The 21,611-nt window shown below is 42.1% G+C and overlaps 3 protein-coding genes across 3 annotated transcripts; 2 read left to right on the forward strand and 1 right to left on the reverse strand.

Moving 5' to 3' along the window:
* The first annotated feature begins 1,060 nt into the window (after positions 1-1,060).
* On the forward strand, positions 1,061-3,355 carry nanog (nanog homeobox). Its single transcript, XM_008307511.3, has 4 exons — positions 1,061-1,655; positions 1,922-2,307; positions 2,397-2,540; positions 2,671-3,355. The coding sequence occupies exons 1-4, from the start codon at positions 1,244-1,246 to the stop codon at positions 2,995-2,997; spliced, it is 1,269 nt and encodes a 422-aa protein (XP_008305733.1). The 5' UTR covers positions 1,061-1,243; the 3' UTR covers positions 2,998-3,355.
* Positions 3,356-3,830: 475 nt separating this feature from the next.
* tm9sf1 (transmembrane 9 superfamily member 1) lies at positions 3,831-9,577 on the reverse strand. The gene is made up of 9 exons (XM_008307508.3): positions 9,120-9,577; positions 7,274-7,488; positions 6,976-7,107; positions 6,704-6,826; positions 6,197-6,555; positions 5,921-6,075; positions 5,572-5,757; positions 5,115-5,388; positions 3,831-5,013 (listed from the first exon to the last, which is right to left on the reverse strand). The coding sequence occupies exons 2-9, from the start codon at positions 7,478-7,480 to the stop codon at positions 4,620-4,622; spliced, it is 1,830 nt and encodes a 609-aa protein (XP_008305730.1). The 5' UTR covers positions 7,481-7,488; positions 9,120-9,577; the 3' UTR covers positions 3,831-4,619.
* A 135-nt stretch (positions 9,578-9,712) lies between these two features.
* fen1 (flap structure-specific endonuclease 1) lies at positions 9,713-12,990 on the forward strand. The gene is made up of 12 exons (XM_008307510.3): positions 9,713-9,848; positions 10,208-10,302; positions 10,464-10,566; positions 10,687-10,789; positions 10,892-10,955; positions 11,066-11,175; positions 11,396-11,532; positions 11,609-11,675; positions 11,848-11,979; positions 12,072-12,223; positions 12,346-12,460; positions 12,700-12,990. The coding sequence occupies exons 2-12, from the start codon at positions 10,221-10,223 to the stop codon at positions 12,775-12,777; spliced, it is 1,143 nt and encodes a 380-aa protein (XP_008305732.1). The 5' UTR covers positions 9,713-9,848; positions 10,208-10,220; the 3' UTR covers positions 12,778-12,990.
* Positions 12,991-21,611: the final 8,621 nt, after the last annotated feature.

Genomic DNA, 21,611 nt, shown 5'->3' on the forward strand with positions numbered 1-21,611 from the left:
TTACACAGAGTAAGAGGAGGTAAAGTGTAATTCCTCAAACCACTCACACACAACTCATTGTTTTAATTTACACAAATACACCAGTAGTGTAACTGTGTCAACTCTGTTTTTCCACCTCATTTATGTCAACCAAATAGAAGGGTTTGTTTAGACTTGAACTGGGTTTAAACGCTTAACGTTGCACTGAGAAAAGGTAGAAAATGGTCATTTTAAAAACATTGTCGGTCATTGTTTTTCTTTTTTTTCTTTATCATCTGAAAGCAGGTCAGTCAGTCGGTAAAACGTGTTTTTGTAAAGCGTGAGGACATCAGGATCTCCTTTGTTGTCAACCTGTTCTTCAATGGCCTACTTATCTTCTCAATAAAGATGTCAGGACCCACCCTTTGCCAAATGACCTTTACTTGCCCCATATACTTAACTTTGGTTGACAAACATTGTTTTTTACTCAATATTTTAGTCCACCAAGTAAAAAGTAAGATTGGGGTTGGAACAGAACAAACACATACTATATTGTATTTTATTATGACTATGAAGTAGTTCTTTTAAAATACAAATATTTAAATACCACACTTTTTGGCAAAAAGAAAAGAACAATTCAAAGTTAAAACAACAAACATACTAAGATCCTTGTAAGTTGACAAACGCTACAAAGATGTGGTGCTAATCACCTACAACACTACATGTGTCTGATCTTTACTCACAATTAATAAAAAAAGTCATCTGTTTGAATTGTTCCATGGTATGTTTATAAACCAGGTGTATTACTAAAAAATAAACTATGTATCAGAAAATCAGGTATCAAACTAAGCAATGAAATATATAAAACCACAACAAAATTAAAGTAACAAAAATATATAGAATACTGTTAGAACTGCATATAGTACAAACACATGAATAATGATTAAAATGTACACATTTTGCTATTGGTCGAACCTTGAATTTCAATTTTGAAAACGTGATAGCCAATAAAATGTTGCAGCCTGTGGCGATTGGTTAAACCCACCCAGCTTCCCACCTTGTTGCCCACACCCACACGAGTCTCTATAAACAGGGTGGACCGAAGCGCATCCCACCAGTACCTGAGGGCCCTTTTCAATGGATGTAGTGTCATGTGACTTCCACCGCGTTAATTTGATTTGGATAAAGTAGTGTACCGTTTTGATCTTGTTTTGTAAGATTAGCTTTGTGTGATTTAAAAAAAAAACCAACATTTTATTAAAAAAACTTCGTTTACTCAACCAACATGACGGACTGGAAGACACAAATAAGCTACAGCTACAACCCATCCTACCATGCATATGCATACGGCCTGATGTACCAGCCGGGGCCTGATCAGAATCATGGGAACCAGCTGGGCTGCTGGAGCGAGGCCGCGGTCACGGACATGAGCAGTTACAACCCTGGGGTCACGCAGGCCTACTGTGTCACCGCCGACAGGAGTCGGGAGGAGTCTCCACCAGGTAGCCCCGAGCAGCACGCCGTCAGTGGGCACCTCCACTACCAAGGCTCTGGGCTGGTTTATTTAGGAGACACGCAGGCGAGCCGTGTTGTTCTGCCCAGACCACACCGGACTGCAGCCTACAGCGCCCAGGATAACGAGGTCGGCAGGGCCCGCAGTGATTCAACAAGTGACTCGGAGTCGCACACCTCACCAGGTATGACTTGCTGTCTACCGAGTCGAGAGGAGAAGCTTTACGATGACATGCATTCGCAGAGATTGCACTAGAGACATTGAATATACGTTCACCATACTCGGTGTCTATATTTAAATACATGTTTATTTCGTTACTAATAATTGACTGGAACGTCTATGGACAGGACTCGGTGTCTATATTTAAATACATGTTGCAAGTGTTGCTTGTTGCTTTTTTTTTTTTTTTGTCAATTGTATTCATCAACTGCACGGACTTGTGCTTCATAGATTCATGGAGTTCAGGCAGCAACAGCAGCAGAGATGGCAATGTACCCAACACGCAGCCTCACATCTGGATAAAAAAAGAACTGAACTGCGAGGAGTATGGCAATAAGAGCCCCGTCATCAATGGAGACGTTCCCACCGTACTCCCCAAGGAAACTGAGAAGTTGGAGGTGTGTGAGAGTCCCGACAATGTCACTACTCTGCAGCATGCACCTGTGGCTGCCCCCAATAAGTCAAGCACTACAACTACTGCCCCCAAAGCTAAGGCCCGTGCAGCCTTCTCGGAGAGTCAGATGAATGCCCTTGTCCAGCGCTTCAGTGTTCAGCGATACCTCACTCCTGCTGAGATGAAGAATCTGGCAGAAATGACGGGATTGACCTACAAACAGGTTTGTAGCTGAGATGTGCGTTTCCACATTACATCACGTGCCGTTCAAACAAGCGTGTGTGCTGATCATTCCTGATCTTTTTTTATTAGGTGAAGACTTGGTTTCAGAATCGGAGGATGAAGCTGAGGAGACACCAGAAGGATAACAGTTGGGTGTCCGAGCGATACACCCTGAACAAAGACGGCCCCGTCCATGGAAATGTGTACTCCAACATCCCTCCTCATATGCCACCTGTAAGCTCAGTCTAATTGTCACCATGTACTATTCAGAAATGCCATTTACTTGAAAGTTAATTTTAAATTCTATATTTGCCACCACAGATGTCATTAAAGTTTTAACACGTGTGTCTTTTTGTTCTTCCAGTACCGGGGGGAGCCTCAGGTCCAATACAAAGAGCACTACAACCAGCACATGATGGAGCAGGCCTTCAAGAAGGCAGCTCCACAGAACCTGGCCTTCTACCTGGCCATGGGCAATGCTGCTGGGTCTGCTGGATATCGCTCCTGGCCAGCTGCAGCCGCCGTCTCCTCCCAGACACCAGTGCACAGCAGAGCTCCGACGAGCAGCTGGTCCATGGCTCCCGGTGTCGGTCATTATGACTACAACCCCAATGCATTCCACTCGGCCGTGACACACAACACAGGGCACGACACAAGCTTTGAAAACAAAGAGGAGCTCGTTAGCACCTGAAGACCACGGCTGTTTGTTTATCACCAAGCTTTTATTAAGTGTTGTGTTGTGTTCAAGCTTTTCTGTAAATATGTTTCGAGTTTCCTTTTGTTAACAATGCAAGGGGTTTGCCAAATGTGTTGTACATGTGCCTTGTTCATACGCCGACACTTTTATGAAGTTTTATTTTTATACACAACTATTTAATGTTTGTTGGTGTGTTCTGTGAGCAAAGTGATACTAGATGGTTCCACATTTTTGATTCAATCCTGGTATATTTTTTTATTTTTTGAAGATACTTTATGAGAGAATAGAGAAACGATGTGCGCACACTTCAACATGTTTTTGCTCTAAATACAATTGCTTCACCAATTTAAAATCTTTGTCTTTGTCTCTTCAGTTTTTTGTTGTGGACACAACAGTAGGATATACATTTAAAAAAAAGCCAGTTATTAGCTACCCTTAGATCTGAAAGTAAAACAAAACTTTTAACATGGGAAAGCTGTGTATTTTGGGGTACAATCTTGTTTTTGTCAGTGACAAACGTCAGTACTAATGAAAGAGAAATCCTAGCACTTCCAGAACAAGGTGACAGGTTTGGTCTGTGATATTGCAAATTCTCCAAAATCGACGCCTTGTTCTCATCTGCCCTATAGAAAGCTGTATTTGTAATGAAATGCTCCCAAACAACTAAAGGAGTTTGCTAAGATTTACAAAGAAACAGTATTTGGTGACCTGATCTCAGTGTGTTTTGTTTGAAAGGACAATTAAATGCGGTAAGCTCAGTACAAAAGTGACAATTTGTGTTTCATTTTTGTGCCAGTTATGGGCTAAAGAAAACCACAGGGCAAGTGTTTTAGAGAATTTTTGTATTTATAAAAAGCACTTCATTGAAAAGATATTTACAGTACAACTAAACAAAAACATAAAGTAACTATACTCCCCTCAGCAACTCTGCAGCAGCTGTAATCCAGCTATGTTTTTTACTCACTTTCACCCATATACATTTGAAAAAAAAATAAAGCAGTCAGGAGGAAGAGCCCAAAAAGCAGAGACACTATGAAACTGGAAGGTAAGGCTAACAATTTCTTTTAGTTAAAGTGAGTAGGAAAGGGATTTGATACATTGTTACTAATTGAGTCATTTTTGTTCAAATGAAAGTGCAATCACAGCAGTATATTTCGCTGAGATCAGATTGCCAGGCGTGCTTTGGAACGGTTTACACTTTCATCTTGAAGGGTCCAATGAAAGCTGTTGAAGTAGAGGCATCATTAATGCAACTAATTGTTTATGAGTGTCATCACACTGAACAGTACTGCAGCAGATTAAGAATCTATCAAGTCCTCTCAGACCCTAACGCCAGAGCTGGTGATGTCATTGCACGGCAAAACAATTTTATCAACTAAATATTGAGCACAGTCCTCCAAAAGGCTATGCCCAGCTCAACAATATTCCCTTTGTCCACGAAATGAAAAAAAAGCATGACAAAACACTTAAATTATCTGCTTCCTAATAATCAAAATAAAAAAGCCCATTAACCCTGTAACAAGCCTCTGTTTCTGTATGATCGAAAGAACAGGAGAGGACAAAGATGTGTGTCAAAAGTGTGCAAAGTTGTGTCGTGGTCCACATCCAGTGCCATGTCAGTCCATTTTGAGGCTTTGGTAGATGTATCGAATAAACGCCAGCGACGACCAGAAAGACACGCTGCCCAGCATCAGCGAGAAGACGAGCGCCGTCAGCAGAGAGTAGCCAAAGAACTCTGTACTTTGGACCAGGCCGCTCATCGACGACCGATTTCGGTAGTAAAAAACAGAGTAGACAAAGATAAAGAGGCCGGTGGAGCCCGTGCTCAGCACGCTCCTCCACCACCAGCGGTAGTCCTCGCCTGACAGCAGGAAGTAAGTAAGAGCCACGGAGATGCAAGCACCCACGGAGAGGAGGATGGCGAAGACGCACAGCAGGATGCCATAGAGAGTGTAGTGCTCTCTGCCCCAAACTGTGGCAAAAATGTAGTACAACTCCACCGAGATGGCACTGAGGAGGAAGTGGAAGAGAACAAGTCAGATTTATCACAATTAATCACGATCAATCAAGATAAACGAAAACTAGTGGCTAATGGAAAAGTGCAGACCTACCTGAATGGCAGGAAGCCTCCAATGGCCATGTGCACGGCCGTGTGCTTGTACCAGGGCTGTGGTGGGATTTGTCGGGCGATGTTGCGAGTTCGGCACGGAGCCTGAAAGTGCCCGGCCCGGTTTTTTCCCACAATGCCCCCAATGACTGTGAGCGGGAAGCCCACGAGGATCCATGTGCCCAGTAGGAGGAGCACAGTGGTGGCGGGCAGAGCCTGAGTGGAGCCGCTGAACCAGTGGACGGAGTTCACCACGCTCCATGTCAGGAAGAGGGGTGCTGTGAGGGGAAAAAAAAGGAGATTTTTGAGGATGCTTGGAAACATTTAAAAAATTTAAGGACAAAATAAGCTTTGTGGCGCTTTACTGATAAATAAGTATTACTGCAAATAATATTCTCTACCTGCTCCTGGGTGAACTCACAGGTGGATGCAGGTTCAAACCCTGTTCCTTTCAGACTCACCAGAGAAGAGGGAGGAGGTGAGGATGATATTCCACACCCAGTGCTGGCCGTTGATTTTGGTGTAGAAGCTGCAGGAGACGTAGCCGGAAACACAGCTGGTCAGAGCGTACAGGACGATCGCCGCTGAGTTGATAGCACCGTGGCGGTGCACATTGAACATTCCTAACAACGCCATCAAAATGATACCTTTGGCAAAACAGAGTTAGTGGGTTAGAATCTTTTGTTATCCCAGTGTTCATCAGTGGCTTTTCTGTAATGAATCATTGTAAATAAAATGGAATCAAAGTAAATGTCTCTAATGTCAATTGTTCTGACTGGAGAGTGAGTGTGCGTTGGTTTGAGTGTTCACCTGTCGCCAGGGTCAGAAACTGAGCCCCTACTCCGAGCACAGCACACAGGAGGCTCTTGTAAGGAGGAAACCTGAAGACGTCAGTGTGTATGATCTTCCAGCCGTTTTCTCCCTGGTCCAGGTCGTCACAGCTGCCCTCCTCGTCCATATTGTATCTGCAGGTGAAGGATGACACACAGACACAGATGTTGGTTGACCACTGTACACTGCAGTGTAAATAGATTACACACCACTAACTTAGCTTACACTTATGATGAATCACCAAAATTTACTGACCTGGCAAAGTCATTTTTCAGTACACGCATGAGGATGATGATGACGAAGCCCAGCAGCAGCACCACCAGCACCAAAGAGTTAATGATGGACAGCCAGTGGATCTCCAGCGTTTTGGGGAAAAACGAGTAGTCCCTGAGACGCTCGGCTCGCCGCATGTGAGTCAGAGGGGACTCGTACCAGCGCACGCTGTAGGTGTGCGTAACAGTCAGAATTCCTCCCCCTATACCGACACCGCCCACTGCAGCACCTGCACCTTCTTCAAGGGGTACAGGCTTGACATCTTTGACGGAGACATTAGCGAAAATCACAGAGTCTCCATTGAACTCGATGTTGAAGTCCAGGTGAGTCCACAATCCCACCTGGTCAGTGCCAGAGGAAAAAAAAAGGCAGCTATCAACTGCAGATTGATCCACTTTCACCAGAGCTTTGCAATTAAACCCACTATTTTTGCTTTTCTCACAAAAATATTACTCTTACTGCATGATGCAGTAGTTAAACAATCTCTACCTTGTGGCTATGAGGTAGAAAGCCACTCTCTTCGATGTATCCAACAAACCCCCAGATTGGAATGTCATCCAGGACAAATTCAAAGTAGTACAGCTCCTCAATGGCTTCTCGGAGCTGGTCCACCTTAACCAATAAAGGAGCATAATAAAGAATTAGCTTTGTTGCTCGCTATACTACAACTACATACACATTTCTCCTCTTCGTCAAACCAACCAGTGGGGCGGAGTTTCAGGAGAATGTAAATATTAAACATTTTATTTGATTATACAGACCTGTTTCTCCGACAGAGTCAGCTGACACAGAGTCTTCTTCTCCACATTCTCTTTAAAGCGGATTTGATACAAGGACTCAGCCATTCTGTCACCGTCCAGCACTTCTCCCAGACTCAGAGATTTGTGATGCACCTAAGGAAGGAGCATTCATTAAAAAAAGACAGAATTCACAAAAACAGTATCAAGCATTAGCTGACATTAGTTTGAAAAATGGTCCAGTCATACTGCAAAACTCATTCATGTATCCTGCATGTAATGACAGCCAGGAGACATGCATTGTAACAGGGTTCAGACTGACCTTCTCTGGCCTGCACACTGGTAGGGTGTAGAAGTGATACGTCTCCTGGGGATTATGATAAGGGCCCACTTTGTTCACAAATAAAGTTACGTTATCCCCCTGCTTATAGCCCAGGACAGAGCGTGAGAGCAAACCCAGGACGATGAGGCAGCAGAGGCCCATTGTCGTCGGGCAGCCACCCCACAGGTGTCTCAGTCCACACGGCATGACTCCAGCTGCGAAAAAGACAGTTGGGCACTATTATTATAACAATTTTCAACAGTTACATTATTCCTCTAGTTACACGGCCAGATTTTACTGTTCTATTTTCACAGGTGAAACAGACAGACTAATTGGTGCCTACTTAAGCTGATCTTGATGAAACACGGGCATTTGAATTAAATACAGACTGTGTCTATATCAAACTACCTCTGTATCAGGTGAACTGTGTTGAATTTCAGAAAAGGGGAAGTGTTAGACAACTCACAATCTCCTGTTACTCTCCAGTGTAGTAGCGTAGCTCTGGTGCTACAACTCAGAAGACTTAGTTACGTTATTCTGACAAACTGATAAAGCTGATAAAATTGTCCTGTTTTGTTTCCTATTCTGGAGCAGTGAACACGTGTGCAGAAAAACCAGTTGGATAAACGACTGCACCCTCACGTAGTCCAGGACAATACAACAGCTAAACAAAAGCCAATAGGAGAGAAACATATATGGCAGTTTTTTCTAAACCAATTTAGATAAATCTAACTGTGCGTGAGGCTTCATGAAGGTAACATTATTCTCAGTGGAGTCTTTTCTCAAGTGACTGAATGCTGCATGCAGACAAAAGAATGTATATTATTTGAGGAAAAACCTTGTGAAGCATGTCCTGGGGCCTGAGACAAGAGTCATGATTGCACTTAGACAATAACGAGTGAAGACACAAAACAGGGAAAGAACTAAACCTGCAAACGTTGTGCGATTTGTTTGGTAAAGTTATCAGCCCAAGCTTCAAATAACTGAAGGTGTGTATAAATGTCAAACTACAAGGCTTATAAGCTAACCAAACAAAAACACAAAAAGGATTAAAAATTGATTAATGGATTAATGTTGGAAATATTGAAGGATTGTAATGTCTCGTTTGCTAGGCCTCTTTTAATAAAACACCATGAGAATTTTCATTATACTTGAAGGTGAACCAATGTTTACTTGCAGCCTTATTTGGCCACGTCAATTATTGACATCTATATCTACATCTGTTAATGTCAAATTAAGGCTTGGGTACAGGTGACATCTTTAAAACACAGCTTCCAGTATCGGACATGGCAATGGCCCCGTCCATTGACAGCAAATCAGTGTAATCCAGGAATAAAACTGCAGAGACTTAGTGTTTTTCAAAATATTGGTGTGTTTTAGGTGAACAAACTCATTTCATAACATTTTGTTCAGGTCTTTGTCAAGACTGCGTGAATTAAAATTTGCACTTTAAAATACAATTAAAAGACAACTAACATTATCTCATGATGCGATCATCATCAAAATCGTTAGAAAAATGCGTTTCGGTGTCGGGTTAAACTAAGAAAACATTAGCTTCATATGAGCATCATTTCCAAATCTGTTTTCCAAATATAATCTCTTGACGAACATCTCTTGTTCGTCTTTAATAAGTGTCTCTATCTAAAAAGTTTTGGAAACTTTGGACTAATGACGGTGTCAAAAATGACTTCCCGTTTACAGCAAGAGCAGTGTTTGGAACAGGAGCAGAAAGTCCTATACAATTGCATCATTGCTTCTGCTTTAAAATATTGATTATGTGTTCGTATTTAAATGCATTAAAATAGAATTGGCATTAAGTGATTGAAATTTGCACTACCGGTCTTACCGAGCTGTCACGTCAGTCCGGATGTCGCAGATCCGACTAGACCCGTCCGTCCGGCGGATAACTCTGACTCTAGGCCCGGAAAATCTCGCTCTGCTCCGGTGTGCACCAATATTGGAGCTCAACTTGATGATTTACAGTGGAACATATCACTGAGCTTCGCTTCCAGTGGTAGATAAAGTCATTGGATCCATATTCATGTACAGTGGATACTTTTATTGACACATGAGGCAGAGGAAAAGCAGCAGAGGTTCGACTCCACGTCACCTTAAAAAACAAAAAATAACGACGAGTGCTGTCGGTCTTCCGGAGTGGGCGGAGACAAAAACAACCGAGCACACCTCCAACGCTGCCTGTCATTTACAGCCGGTAATGACATAAAGTCACAAAGTATTAAGATATTATGCAGACTGTTTTAGCTGCAACACAGAAAACTCCCCATTGGGATATTCTACATAGCACTACCCGAGCGACACTGTTGTGTTACTGTAGTGACCGGATATCCTTAGGCAGAACGAACCAATCAGCGACTCTCCTTGACTTTCTTCGTTTTCTGTAGACTAGTAAATCGAAACGGCACCATCGATGTACGGCCAGTCACTCTGTCGAGCTTGAAAAATATACTTGTAATGCCTTCTATTTGATTTCGCGCGAAACAGGCGCAGTTCCTCCCGCCAGAGTCAGAGAGAGCGAGAGACAGCCGTGGACTAACTGCAGAACAACAGCTAAGAGGTGATTCAGCCAACACTGACCAAACATCACAAAAAGAAACACTTTTTGTACGGCTACTGTCAGGCAGGACTTCCACATAAGACCTCATGTGTTTGTGTTTTTATCCGGGTTATCTGCGGACTGTTTCATCGGTATTTTCCTCAAAAGCGCGACAGAGTTAGCAGCTAAACATGACAATTGTCATACAAAATAAAAAACAACTGCACGCCGGACCATTATTATTGCATTTATTACATTATTATATTGCAGTTATTATCTAAACTTTGCCCTAACACAGCCTGCTCTGAGCAAATGTTTTCAGAACACAGTTCACTGCACGGTTAACCAAACCGGTAACATTTAAGTCAATGTCTTTTCAGAACTCGTACCAGAATGGGAATTCACGGGCTTGCCAAGCTGATTGCTGACCAATCTCCTGGTGCCATTAAAGAACAGGATATTAAGAACTACTTTGGTACATGTTTTTTGTAAATAGACATTACGTTGAGTGAATGGGATTATTTTGTGATAAAAAGAGATCTCGAGCTGTAGTCTTTGTGGTTATAGTGGTGTATTGTTGAAATTGTCACATTTGACATCACTAAGAACATTCCCAAATCTCACCATGAATTCCAGGCAGGAAAATAGCTATTGATGCCTCCATGTGCATCTACCAGTTCCTGATTGCTGTGCGACAGGATGGAAATGTTCTGCAGAATGAAGATGGAGAGACAACAAGGTGCGACTCACAACCTTCTATATCCATGCCAGTCACAATAACACAGCCACTGATTTCCTCCTCTAAAAGCAGTGGGCCCACAGTGCTAAAATAGTCTTTCATACATGTTTATCTCTGCAGTCATCTTATGGGAATGTTCTACCGAACCATCCGTATGCTGGAACATGGCATCAAACCTGTGTATGTGTTTGATGGCAAACCACCACAGCTTAAGTCAGCAGAGGTAAGTGAGGATTTCACCTGAATCTTACCTGGTTTAAAACTAAAGATATTTCAATACAGTACAAAGTGACCCAATGGTTTTCTGGTCTAACCACACCCACAGCTGGAGAAGAGAGGAGAGAGGAGGGCAGAGGCTGAAAAGCAGCTCGCTCAAGCTCAGGAAATGGGTAATTTTAATGATTTTTTTTATAAACAGTATTTACAGTCATGGCTGGTTGAAGTTGACATTAAACCCATAATTTGATTTGATGTAATTAATGATGTGATACTTTAACAGGGGAACAGGAGAACATTGACAAATTTAGCAAGCGTCTCGTGAAAGTCACCAGACACCACAATGATGAGTGCAAGAAGCTGCTGACCCTGATGGGAGTGCCTTACATTGAGGTTAGTTCAACGTTTGATGACCTTCATTTTTCTATGTCTTTTCCCCACTCACTACGGTACAACATGCTTTAAAGGAAGGATGGTAAAGATGTGCTGCTAAAACTAAAATCACAGTTTTTTTTCTCATTAGGAATCTTTCAGTTATGAAACAGTGATTATGCTATAGTGATGAGCAGAACAATTTAATACACCTCTAACGTCTGCGTGTTCTGTGCTGCAGGCTCCGTGTGAGGCAGAGGCCAGCTGTGCTGCTCTGGTCAAAGCTGGCAAGGTCTTTGCCACAGCAACAGAGGACATGGACGGACTGACGTTTGGGACAAACATTCTGCTCAGACACCTGACGGCCAGTGAAGCCAAGTAAGATCTTTTTGGACCCAGAAGTCTTAATTATATTCCTGATGATGCATAAAAAATATCTTTTTTCTTTTTCCAGGAAACTGCCTATCCAAGAATTCCACTTCAGTCGTGTCCTGCAGGACATCGGTCTGACCAAAGAACAGGTAACATACTGTCAAGTCTTTTTAAGCCTTTTTAATCTAACTTTTATTCTAACTATATTGTTGTTTTAATATGGAAATTTCCCACTGGGAAAACACTGTAACAACAGTCGTTTAAGTTACACCAGGATTGACACATGCCTCTTTTTTTTTCTTTTTTTTCTTTTCATCCTAGTTCATTGACCTCTGCATCCTGCTGGGCTGCGACTACTGCGGAACCATAAGGGGCATTGGTCCAAAGAGAGCAATCGACCTAATCCGACAGCACGGCAGCATCGAGGAGATCCTGGAAAACATTGACCTGAACGTCAGTTGATATTTGATACAGTCTTGTCATTGTAGCCCAGTAATAGGAGACTGGTTCCGATTTAAATTTGTTTGACATTACATGACACGCAGAAACACCCAGTTCCAGAGGACTGGCTGTACAGAGAGGCCAGGGGTTTGTTCTTAGAGCCAGAGGTGGTGGACTGTTCCACGTTGGAGCTGAAGTGGACAGAACCAGACGAGGAGGCACTGATACAGTTCATGTGTAACGAAAAACAGTTCAGGTAAAAAGACCTTTTGAGACATGAAGGAAAACTGTTGTATGAGTTCATGTTTTCTGTCTTTTTTTGCTCATTTGTTTAATTTGGGAGAAGATATTTTCTGACCTGTTTTACTGTCTGCCCAGTGAGGACAGGATTCGAAACGGTTGCAAGAAGATGGTAAAGAGTCGGCAGGGCAGCACACAGGGACGACTAGACTCTTTCTTCTCCGTCACCGGATCCCTGTCCTCAAAACGCAAGGTTTGTCTGTGAAAACAATAGGTTTCAAAGAGGGGGGATTAAATGACAGGGCTGTTTAACATTTAACAAAACAAATCCATGTTAGTCTGGTTTCCTCTGTTCTGTTATCCCTTTCTTTTCTGACTGTTAAAAGTTAAGACCCCAATAAAGAATACTTTCCATGTTGATGCTGTTGTGATGAAGTTTTCCAGTTCTTACCTGAAGAGAAAACTCACTTGGATCTGTTTTGTGTCATTCAGGAGCCTGAGGTCAAGGGGTCGGCAAAGAAAAAGCAGAAGACTGGACCCACACCGAGCAAGTTTAAGAAAGTTAGATAGATATGGAGTGGGAAGCTGTTGAATAAATCTAATAAATAATGAATAACCCAAATATTGAGCGTCTGTGAAGGCAGGAGGAAGCTCGAGAATTGTTTTTACTTTTACTTCAGGAGAAATGTCACACGATGAAACAGGGTGGCAAAAGTACAGTTTTTAATGTGTTTAAGGTGTGTTTTGTTCTATGAAATAAAGTTAAGATTTTTTTTACTAAAACTTTACATTTCTTTTATTTTTAACTTTTAAAATTACTTTACTACATATCTTTTATTTTAGATAACAATCAATTATGTTAAGAATTTGTGCTCTAATGCAGAAAAATCAGAGTAATTAAGCCACAAACCTTTTGGTTTATGATGGCTAAAAGCTCACTATGAAATATTCAACCACTGATCAACCTAAGATGAAATAAGATAAAGATGAACTCAAGAAGATTTTTCAAAACATTTGGATTATTAGATTGAATTGTTAATAAAGTCTATTAGTGTCCAGCATAATAGCAAAAAGCCAAATTATAATAACATTTATAAATGTTATTGTTTATTTTAAATACATATGACAAGTTTGTAGATTAATTTCTCTGGATTCTAGTAAACTCTGACTCAGTTAAGGGCCTTAATTGTTCCTGGAGGAGTCCCTGCCTATGTGGTGGTATGAAAGTTTTCTCCCTGTCCCTCCTTTTAATAAAATCGGAAGTGCGATTGCAGGGAAGATGCAAAGCATCGGATGCTGAGGGGAGCTGCAGGTTAAAGCAAATGAATCATTCCCTCTGTGTCGTCGAGGTGTTTGGCTCTCTTTGTCTTCTCGCCGAGGCGGTCGTCTGCTGCATGATGGTAAGTACAGAGTGATGTCTGTCAGAGAACGTCTGTACTGTGGTGCCATTGTTATATCAGTGAATGGAGTAAAGAAGGTGTAAAGTTGAATTACAATTGACTGAAAGCATGATGTTTTTAGTACAAGGCAGTAGTGGGTCAAACCGCTTTGAATGTTTCCAAGATTTTAGTGACGTTAACAAATTGTCAGTGAATGATGACGGCAGTAAAAGATTATTTTAATTTGACTGAAAACATATGAATCTGTCAGTGTGAGATGTGAGTGTGGCCCAAACTAACACATGGCCCACCCACATTACCTATCCCCGAACTTTCCTATGCAAACAGCATGCAAATATTATTACAGGAAACCAGGCCAATGACAATCGTTAACCCTTGCCTGGTCTCATAGCTATGAGGTAATCCTAAATCCTATTCCTAGATTGAAGACATAAATGATTTATTCTTTGTATCGTTTTCATTTTTAGTGAATTGGTGTATAGTCGGCGTCTACATGACTTGTCAACCTGTCCATCATCAGTGCAAACAAGAATCTCTCACCTCAGTTACAAACGCCAGTAGTTTTGCTCTGTACTATACTCACATACTTCTCTGCCGTTCCTGTCATACTATACCATGTCATACCATGTCAGTGGGACTCTCTTGTATGGTCTCAATTCTTCCAAATATCACCGTGTCAAAAATATAATTCATTTTCCATAGTTTTGTGTTGTTGTTCTCCTCATTTTTCCGTTGCAGCACTTTGTAAAAGCTTCTGGGTTTAATGTATAGGTTTTAGCACATGCCTGGATTGTCAACACGGCCTCCTTTATTGTGGAGATCGGGGGGCTGGCCACAGTCTTTTTAGGTGATCCAAGCCACTGAAGTTAACATGACGGTTTAACAGTCAGCCCATGTTTCCTGGGGACATGAAACGTGTACAACAGCCCAGAGAATGAACCTCCAGTTAGAACAGGCACTCTTCACTGAGGCTCTAAAACCCAGGGAAGGCAAATGGTCGTTATCTGTTTCTAACAGTGAGTCAAGCCATAGGTAAATGTGACAGCAGATGACAGAGTCAGTCGTGGGAAGTGTTGCTTAGTGGGATGATGGCAGAGTCACGTGGAATTAAAAGGTAGGACTTTCAGATTTCTTTTTTGCAAAATAAAAACACTTAAAATAACAATGAATAAAATTCAATTCAATGTACTCCACATGTCAATTATAAATATATTTTTAACTTTGGAACTTTTTATGTACTTTCCAAACCAACACTGCATATCTTGTATGTACTGTATTGGAAGTACTTACTACTTTAACTGCCTCAACACTAGTTCTGTCGTAAACAATGTTGTAGTCAGCCTCAGGGCAATAACTTTAGCTGGCTTTTTAGGCTTAACAGTGTACAATTAAGTACTAAATACACAGTAAAACTTTCACAGAAACTTCTTTACACACATTATCCTCGTATTATTTTTACATTTAAAAATAAATAATATGGATCATTTACATGACATTAATTCATGTTATCAGTTTTATTTTTTACAATAAGCAGTAGTTATACTTTTATATACTTAAAGTAGAAAATTATTTATTAATTTGTATGGATTGGCACCCTTTAAATTGATGATTGACAATTCAGCAGCTGTCCTTTCATTTTCCTGAGCCTTATAAGGACTATATGTCTGATGACTGTTACAAAATAATAATAATGATTCAAACACCATTACACCACAGTGGACTTCACTAACCAGTGATCCTTTAAGCTGCACTTACAGCCCCTGGACATATGGACCTATAATAATGAGTCATATTTACCTGGCAAATACATGTCATCTCCATTTCTGAACAATGCAGTGCAGTTTGCATAGACAGTGACAGATGTGATTATTATACCTGCCTGGCAGCAGATGTAGAACAAATGGCTACGAACAACAGTAGGATTATGACTGTCAGTAAAAAAGTGAGTAGATCATTTTACCACAGCCTGGTTAAATTGTATTTGTTTCTTTAATTTGATACCTTGGTTTTTAAATTAAAATGACAAGATTATTTGTCAAACCACTCACGCAGACTGATTGACAATCATGTTGGGTTTTTTTTCTGTGAGCAGTGATTATTAAATCTAAAATGTTGTCCTATCACCAGTGTGATGGACGTACTTAACCTTTGGAAAGATGACCCTGAGGAGATTCTCTTGGAACTGGGGTTCGGCTGCGATGAGCCTGACTTGTCTGGACGCATTCCAGCCCGCTTCATCAATTACAAGTCGCAGGCCAGAGGAATCAACCTGCAGGTGTTTCTGGACGCCCAGAGGAATCGGATTGACCTGGAGAACCCAGATGTTAGTAGTAAGTGTTAGCACCGTTTCATACTCCATATGACTTCCCTTTTGCTGTTTGAATAATCTGAGCAGATTTGAGAGGAATCATACCTTGTCATTTTTTCCATCCTCCACCAGACCGTTTCAGACAAGTTGAGGTTCTCCAGCAGGTAACCACAACATTACGAGGCTTGGTGATCTCTTCCACTCCATCCTCTCTTAGAGCACCATCAGAAAAAATGCTGTCTCCTGAAGCCTGGGAAAGAAGGAGGCGAATGGCCAGTTTGTTTAGACGGGCAACAAAAAAGTCCCTCAACCAAAACCACGCCTATAAAACCCAGGACATAACCTCACCTGCTCCTGTCACTTCTGACTCTGTTACACCCGAGTTACCACAACATGCAGCCAGCCCTGAAAATGAGAAAATTAAGTGTCTGAGTCCTGTAACAGATGAAAGAGAGAACAATCCTAAGTTTACAATCCAGCCTCATCCAGACCAAAATCAACAACTCAGACCTGGCCCCCTGGGAGAGGACGTCTCCCCTGTTAAAGCCAGTGCTTCGGTCAAGAGAAAAAGTCTGGCGAACGGCGCTCCACCAGACTCAGAAAAGGCAAGTTATGAAGTGACTTATAGCGAGTGGGTTTGTCTGAAGGGCATGTGCTACAAATGTAGTTTCCAGAAAAGTCTTTATGCTTTTTTATGCTCATGTTTGAAGTTTTACACAGAAATCATGTTTTTTTATTTCTGTCCAATCACAGAGAAGTGTAATGTCAGAGTCTTCACCTTCTGGTCAAAGGGACTTCTCACCCCACCTCACTTCTACAACTCTGGACCATTTGTGTGTTGATGACTCATCTTCCTATTCTGACAAACCACCTTCACCTGCTCTAGAGTCTGAACCCCCAACACAATATATTGTTCTCCGTTCTTCATCGCCTGAATTACAGGACAATTCTGAATACCAGCTCCCACCCTCTTCCTCTCCAACAGATTTTCTCTCTCAATCTTCCCCTGTGATGTCTTCCACACCATCTGACTCCTCCAATAGGAGTCCAGCAAACCCACAATCAAAAAATGCAATCCCGATTCTGCCTGAAAATCCCCTCAGACTACCTGGTACACCATTAACTCCGATTTCCACCCCCACACGTCCACCTCCACCTGCCTCTCTGGACTTACACTGTACAAACCCTCACCTCTCCTCCTATGGATCAGAATCCCTCTCACAGAGTTCAGAAAACCAGAAAACCTCAGACCCCCATGACTTTAGTCTTTTAGAAAATCACAACAATTCAACCCAGCAGCTGAGTAAGGACATTTCAATTCCAACCGCTCCTGTTTCAAAATCGTCCAAGTGTGACAATGACTGTCAGGGTCTGTACTTCTGTTCTAATGCAACTCACTCAGCGAACAGATCAAACTCCCCGTTTGCTGTGGACTCCTCCACGTCTGATAGTGTTCTCCCCACTCGACCCAACAGTCCGGCCCACCAGAACCACCCGAACACATGTATCTGTTCATCTCCAGCTTCTCCTGCTTTGGATGATCCCATTCTGTCCAGCCTTTCTGATGACACTGTGCTGTCCGATGGATCAGACCTCATAGAACCACCCACAAATCCACCCTTCAAGCTGGATGATGAAATTCCATCTGAACCTTACTGTCCCTCGCTGGGCCCCTCTAACTTAGAAGATAATGGTTCCATACTTTCCTGTCTGTCTTATGGAAAGGTCTTGTTGGGATTGGGCCTCACTGATAATCCCACTGATCCCTCTTTAAAGCTCGACAGGAACCTTTCATTTGCTCCCACCACTAATATTTCAAAAGACTGTCCCCACCTTTCTAACGGAAGTGTTAACTCTTTAGAATCAAGTCTAATGAAAAAACCTATCAATCCCTATTTTCAGCTGGACAAGGACAGTCCTTCAGCTACATCCGCTCCTGGTCTGGACTCCTATAGTAGCCCAATTCTGTCCTGTCCTTTTCCTGAGACCTCGGGTCCAGTTTGTCCTCATGTGGCTGAGAAAAATAATTCAGACCCGAGAGAGGAATCCAGGTACAACAAGGACCAATCGTGTTTGCTCAGAGATGACCTTGATCCAACTCCGTCTTCTGTTCTAGATGATGATGATGATGAACAGGTAGATTGGCTGATCATAGAGCCTGTAAATACCAGAGAAAGCCATGGAGAAGCTGTTTGTTTTTCAGATATAAATCATTCTTCAAGTGTGTGTGAAACAACAGAAACAGACACATTGGTTATCTCCTTGTGCCTACGTGATGAGGCAGAGGCCGACCACAGACAAACGGAAGAAATCAATGACACAAGCAGCCAATCAGGAGAGGTAAATGAACTACCAATGATATGCAGCAGAACTGATGTAACAGGTATGGAAAGTCTAGATGTCGTTTTTGACACCTCAGTAGACGGCTTCGAAAGTGAAAATGGCGATATGGATGATTTTTTTCAGCAGCTTGACAATGAAGGGCGGGTGTACTGGGCAGAACCCATCCTAGTTTCTGATTCTTCCTATACGCTCAAGGAGACACACAGCTTTGATGAATCTCCCAGGGATTCTCTGTTGTCCAGGAGCTCTGTTTCATTAGATTCATTTCTATCCCTAGCATTACCAAGCACTAACCAGACCACTGAAGACCCTGTGGTCTTCGTAGACACCTCATCATCAACTGTGGTCAAAGATTTGGTGCCCTCTCAGTCCATCACCTCAGACACTAAACGAACCAGCCGTTCAGTTTCTGTTCAGATGTCTTCTTCTCTCTCTTCCCACATTGTCCACAGAAAGGACATTCCCTATGTGACTGACTCAAAACCCACTCCTCTCCCTAGTGCTTTCTCTTTGGACACCTCCAGTCCCCTTCGTGCCGTCCAGTCATGGACTGACCTGCAGATTCAGAGAAGAAATCAGAAACTACCTGAGCGTGCTCTAACTCTCCCACATGAAGCTGATATTCCTGAAGGCAGAGCAGGAAAAGCACAAAGATCCAGGATGGTCTACTCCTCATCTCCATCGTTTCCTCTGCTGCCTAATCACAGCCGGCTGCAGGACCGTCTTCCCGGGATTGCTACAAATTACCGGACAGTATCAGTCTCTGTGGACACAGGTCTGGGGCCTGACAAGGAGGAGGAGATGTACAGGAAGGGAAATGGTAAAAGCCACTTATGGGAGGGCAACCGGTCAGTCAGCGTGGCCTGCTGCTGCTCTTGTGATCACCAGAGTCATTACTGTGCTGACGGAAGTTACAGAAAACAGCACGTATTGGAAAACGGTCCAGTAAGTAATGGTGCACTTGCATAACAGGATGTTAGTATTTGAGTTGGTTTAACTGATGTCACAACGATTGCCAAAAAAAAAACAAAAAACATTACCATCAATCACAAGGAAAACAGCAGCTGTAGACATAAAAAAAGTCATATTTATACTTTAATACCAAATATTATTGTGACAAATATTTCACGTAAAATGATACCTTAATGCACGGCATGACAAAAAGGCTGAAAGCAGTTCACGTTCAACCACAGCTCTAGAGTTTCGTACTGACCAATCAGGTTCAGGAGTGCCCAGTGACCTATGAAAAGCCCATGTTTAGTCACGATTTTTTTGCTTTTTTATTCAAAGCCTGCTGCATATTTGTTGTCATGGTACCATAGTTCTTGAGACGTGGCCCTTTCATAGCCGATGGCGCATTAACATATGAATGTCCGCGCTGAGGTGTAGAGCTTGTGAAGCTCTCTCCTCATTTTGTTCAACATTTATAATTGACCTCCTTATGTTAATTGAACTTATACAATGGTGTAAAAGAGACAAAGGCTCAACTGTTACACATGTGCTCCTCAGTACTCTTTAGGCGACCTGGAGGAGATGATGCTGTGGCTGCAGCAGTACTGCTCCGTGCACAGCAACATGGAGGAGGAGCTCTCCGAGAACAGGGCCTCCGTTTACACTTCTCTCTCCGATCTGGACAGGTACGCCGCATTCACTGACAGAAACACACGTCCGTCTTAGGAAAACCAAAATGTAAAACCACTCTGTGTGTACTGTAAGATAAAGGGCAAGCCATTCTTGAAGTAACAAGCTGCTCATAAATAAAGATGGCAGCAAACCACTAGGGGGCGACTCTTATAGCTGCACATTAACATATGGTCATTTGAATTAAAAAAAACATGTGCATGATAGAAAATGTGCATTTCCCAATAGAAAATTATGATGATCTACTGTATATGATATTGGTATATATTAATTTATACTAGTGGCAGGGGAGGGTACTGCAGGTTAAATAAAAAGAACTATACATGTTTAATCCTTTCTTTTTGTCGATTTATTTTAACTAGTAAGAGCACAGATCTGTACCAAATTGTTGTTTCTGTTGTTGGTGAGCAGGGAGAAGATAGAGGACCTGGAGGCACTGAGACAAGCAGTGAAACTGGAGGCTGTTGAGCTGGAGACGCAACTCAAGCAACTGGCACATCACTGTGACGAAAGCTTAAAAATGGTAACGACACAAAGGTTACAAACATGTACACGTGAAGTGAAAGAAGGGCAGAGAAGAAGCGTGAGCTGTATGTGACCAAAACATACTTGACAAAGCTGAAGTTAGGGAAACAGCAGAAATTAAAATTTTAAAAATGAATTAAATGGTCAAAGAAAGTGAAGATAAAAAACAGGTAAGGATGAAACAGTTCCTTAACAAATGGGGGGAAAGCTCTAAAAGTTAACTCACCAGCAACAACATCAGCACGCAGGAGGGCAGTGAGATAACGAGACACGGGTGGAACACATCGGGTTAATTACAAAGAAGAAACTGACAGGTAGAAAGGGCAGAGCAGACCTGAGCTGAATTGGAGTGTTTTCGTGGTTGTGCTTTCTAAAAAAAATAAAAATGATTCTTGTGTTTTTGTAGAAGATGCGCAGACTTCTGGATGAGCAGTCGCTCTTGTGCACGCAGCTCAGAGTGTCCAAACCTGCGGCATTGGACGTGTCATCATCAAAGTCCACTCCAAGCCGGACAGTAGCCACCCAGTGCTCCCTGCTGCCCAGGACGGCCTCGGCTGACATGCAAAGTTACTAGTCTGACCACAAATCATAAATAATTATCTTTGTGAATCAGGAACCATCCGGAAACAAATCTGACTCACATTCAAATACTCTTTGTGAAAAACAACCGACTACAACAACATTTACCAACAATTTAACTGACTTTGCATCTCATGTTTTTATGGACCTGTTAAAATGTGAATTCTGCAGGATTTAGCACCACTTTGTAGAGGGTTTATAGCAAAACCAGAAATAAATAAAACAAATTGATGTCAAAGTTCCGACTGTCATTTATTGACATGTTAATACACAGTGAGTTTTGCATAACTAATGCCTGTGAAATAATCATGAAACAAAATCTTTGTTCTTTACAAGAGTTTCTTAATGGATCTTAAAAACATCCTCAGCACTTTAGCAGCCAAAAAAGAGTGGGGGCCGAGTGGGGAGGGGGACTTTAACAATAGGTCCAGTGAAGAAGAGCATGCACTTCAAAGTGAAGTGTGAGATGTGAATGAGCAGAGAACAGCTCCTCGTCCAGGCTTCAAAAGCTGCAGGTTGTTTGGAGAGAAACACAAGGGTTTTATTTGTCAGAGCCAGAGGTTATGAATGTGTCAGGAAACAGTGTTTGGGTCAGTTCACCTCTACGG

This window comes from Cynoglossus semilaevis, chromosome 3 (genome assembly GCF_000523025.1).
Source record: "Cynoglossus semilaevis isolate Cse_v1.0 chromosome 3, Cse_v1.0, whole genome shotgun sequence".
NCBI lineage: Eukaryota > Metazoa > Chordata > Actinopteri > Pleuronectiformes > Cynoglossidae > Cynoglossus > Cynoglossus semilaevis.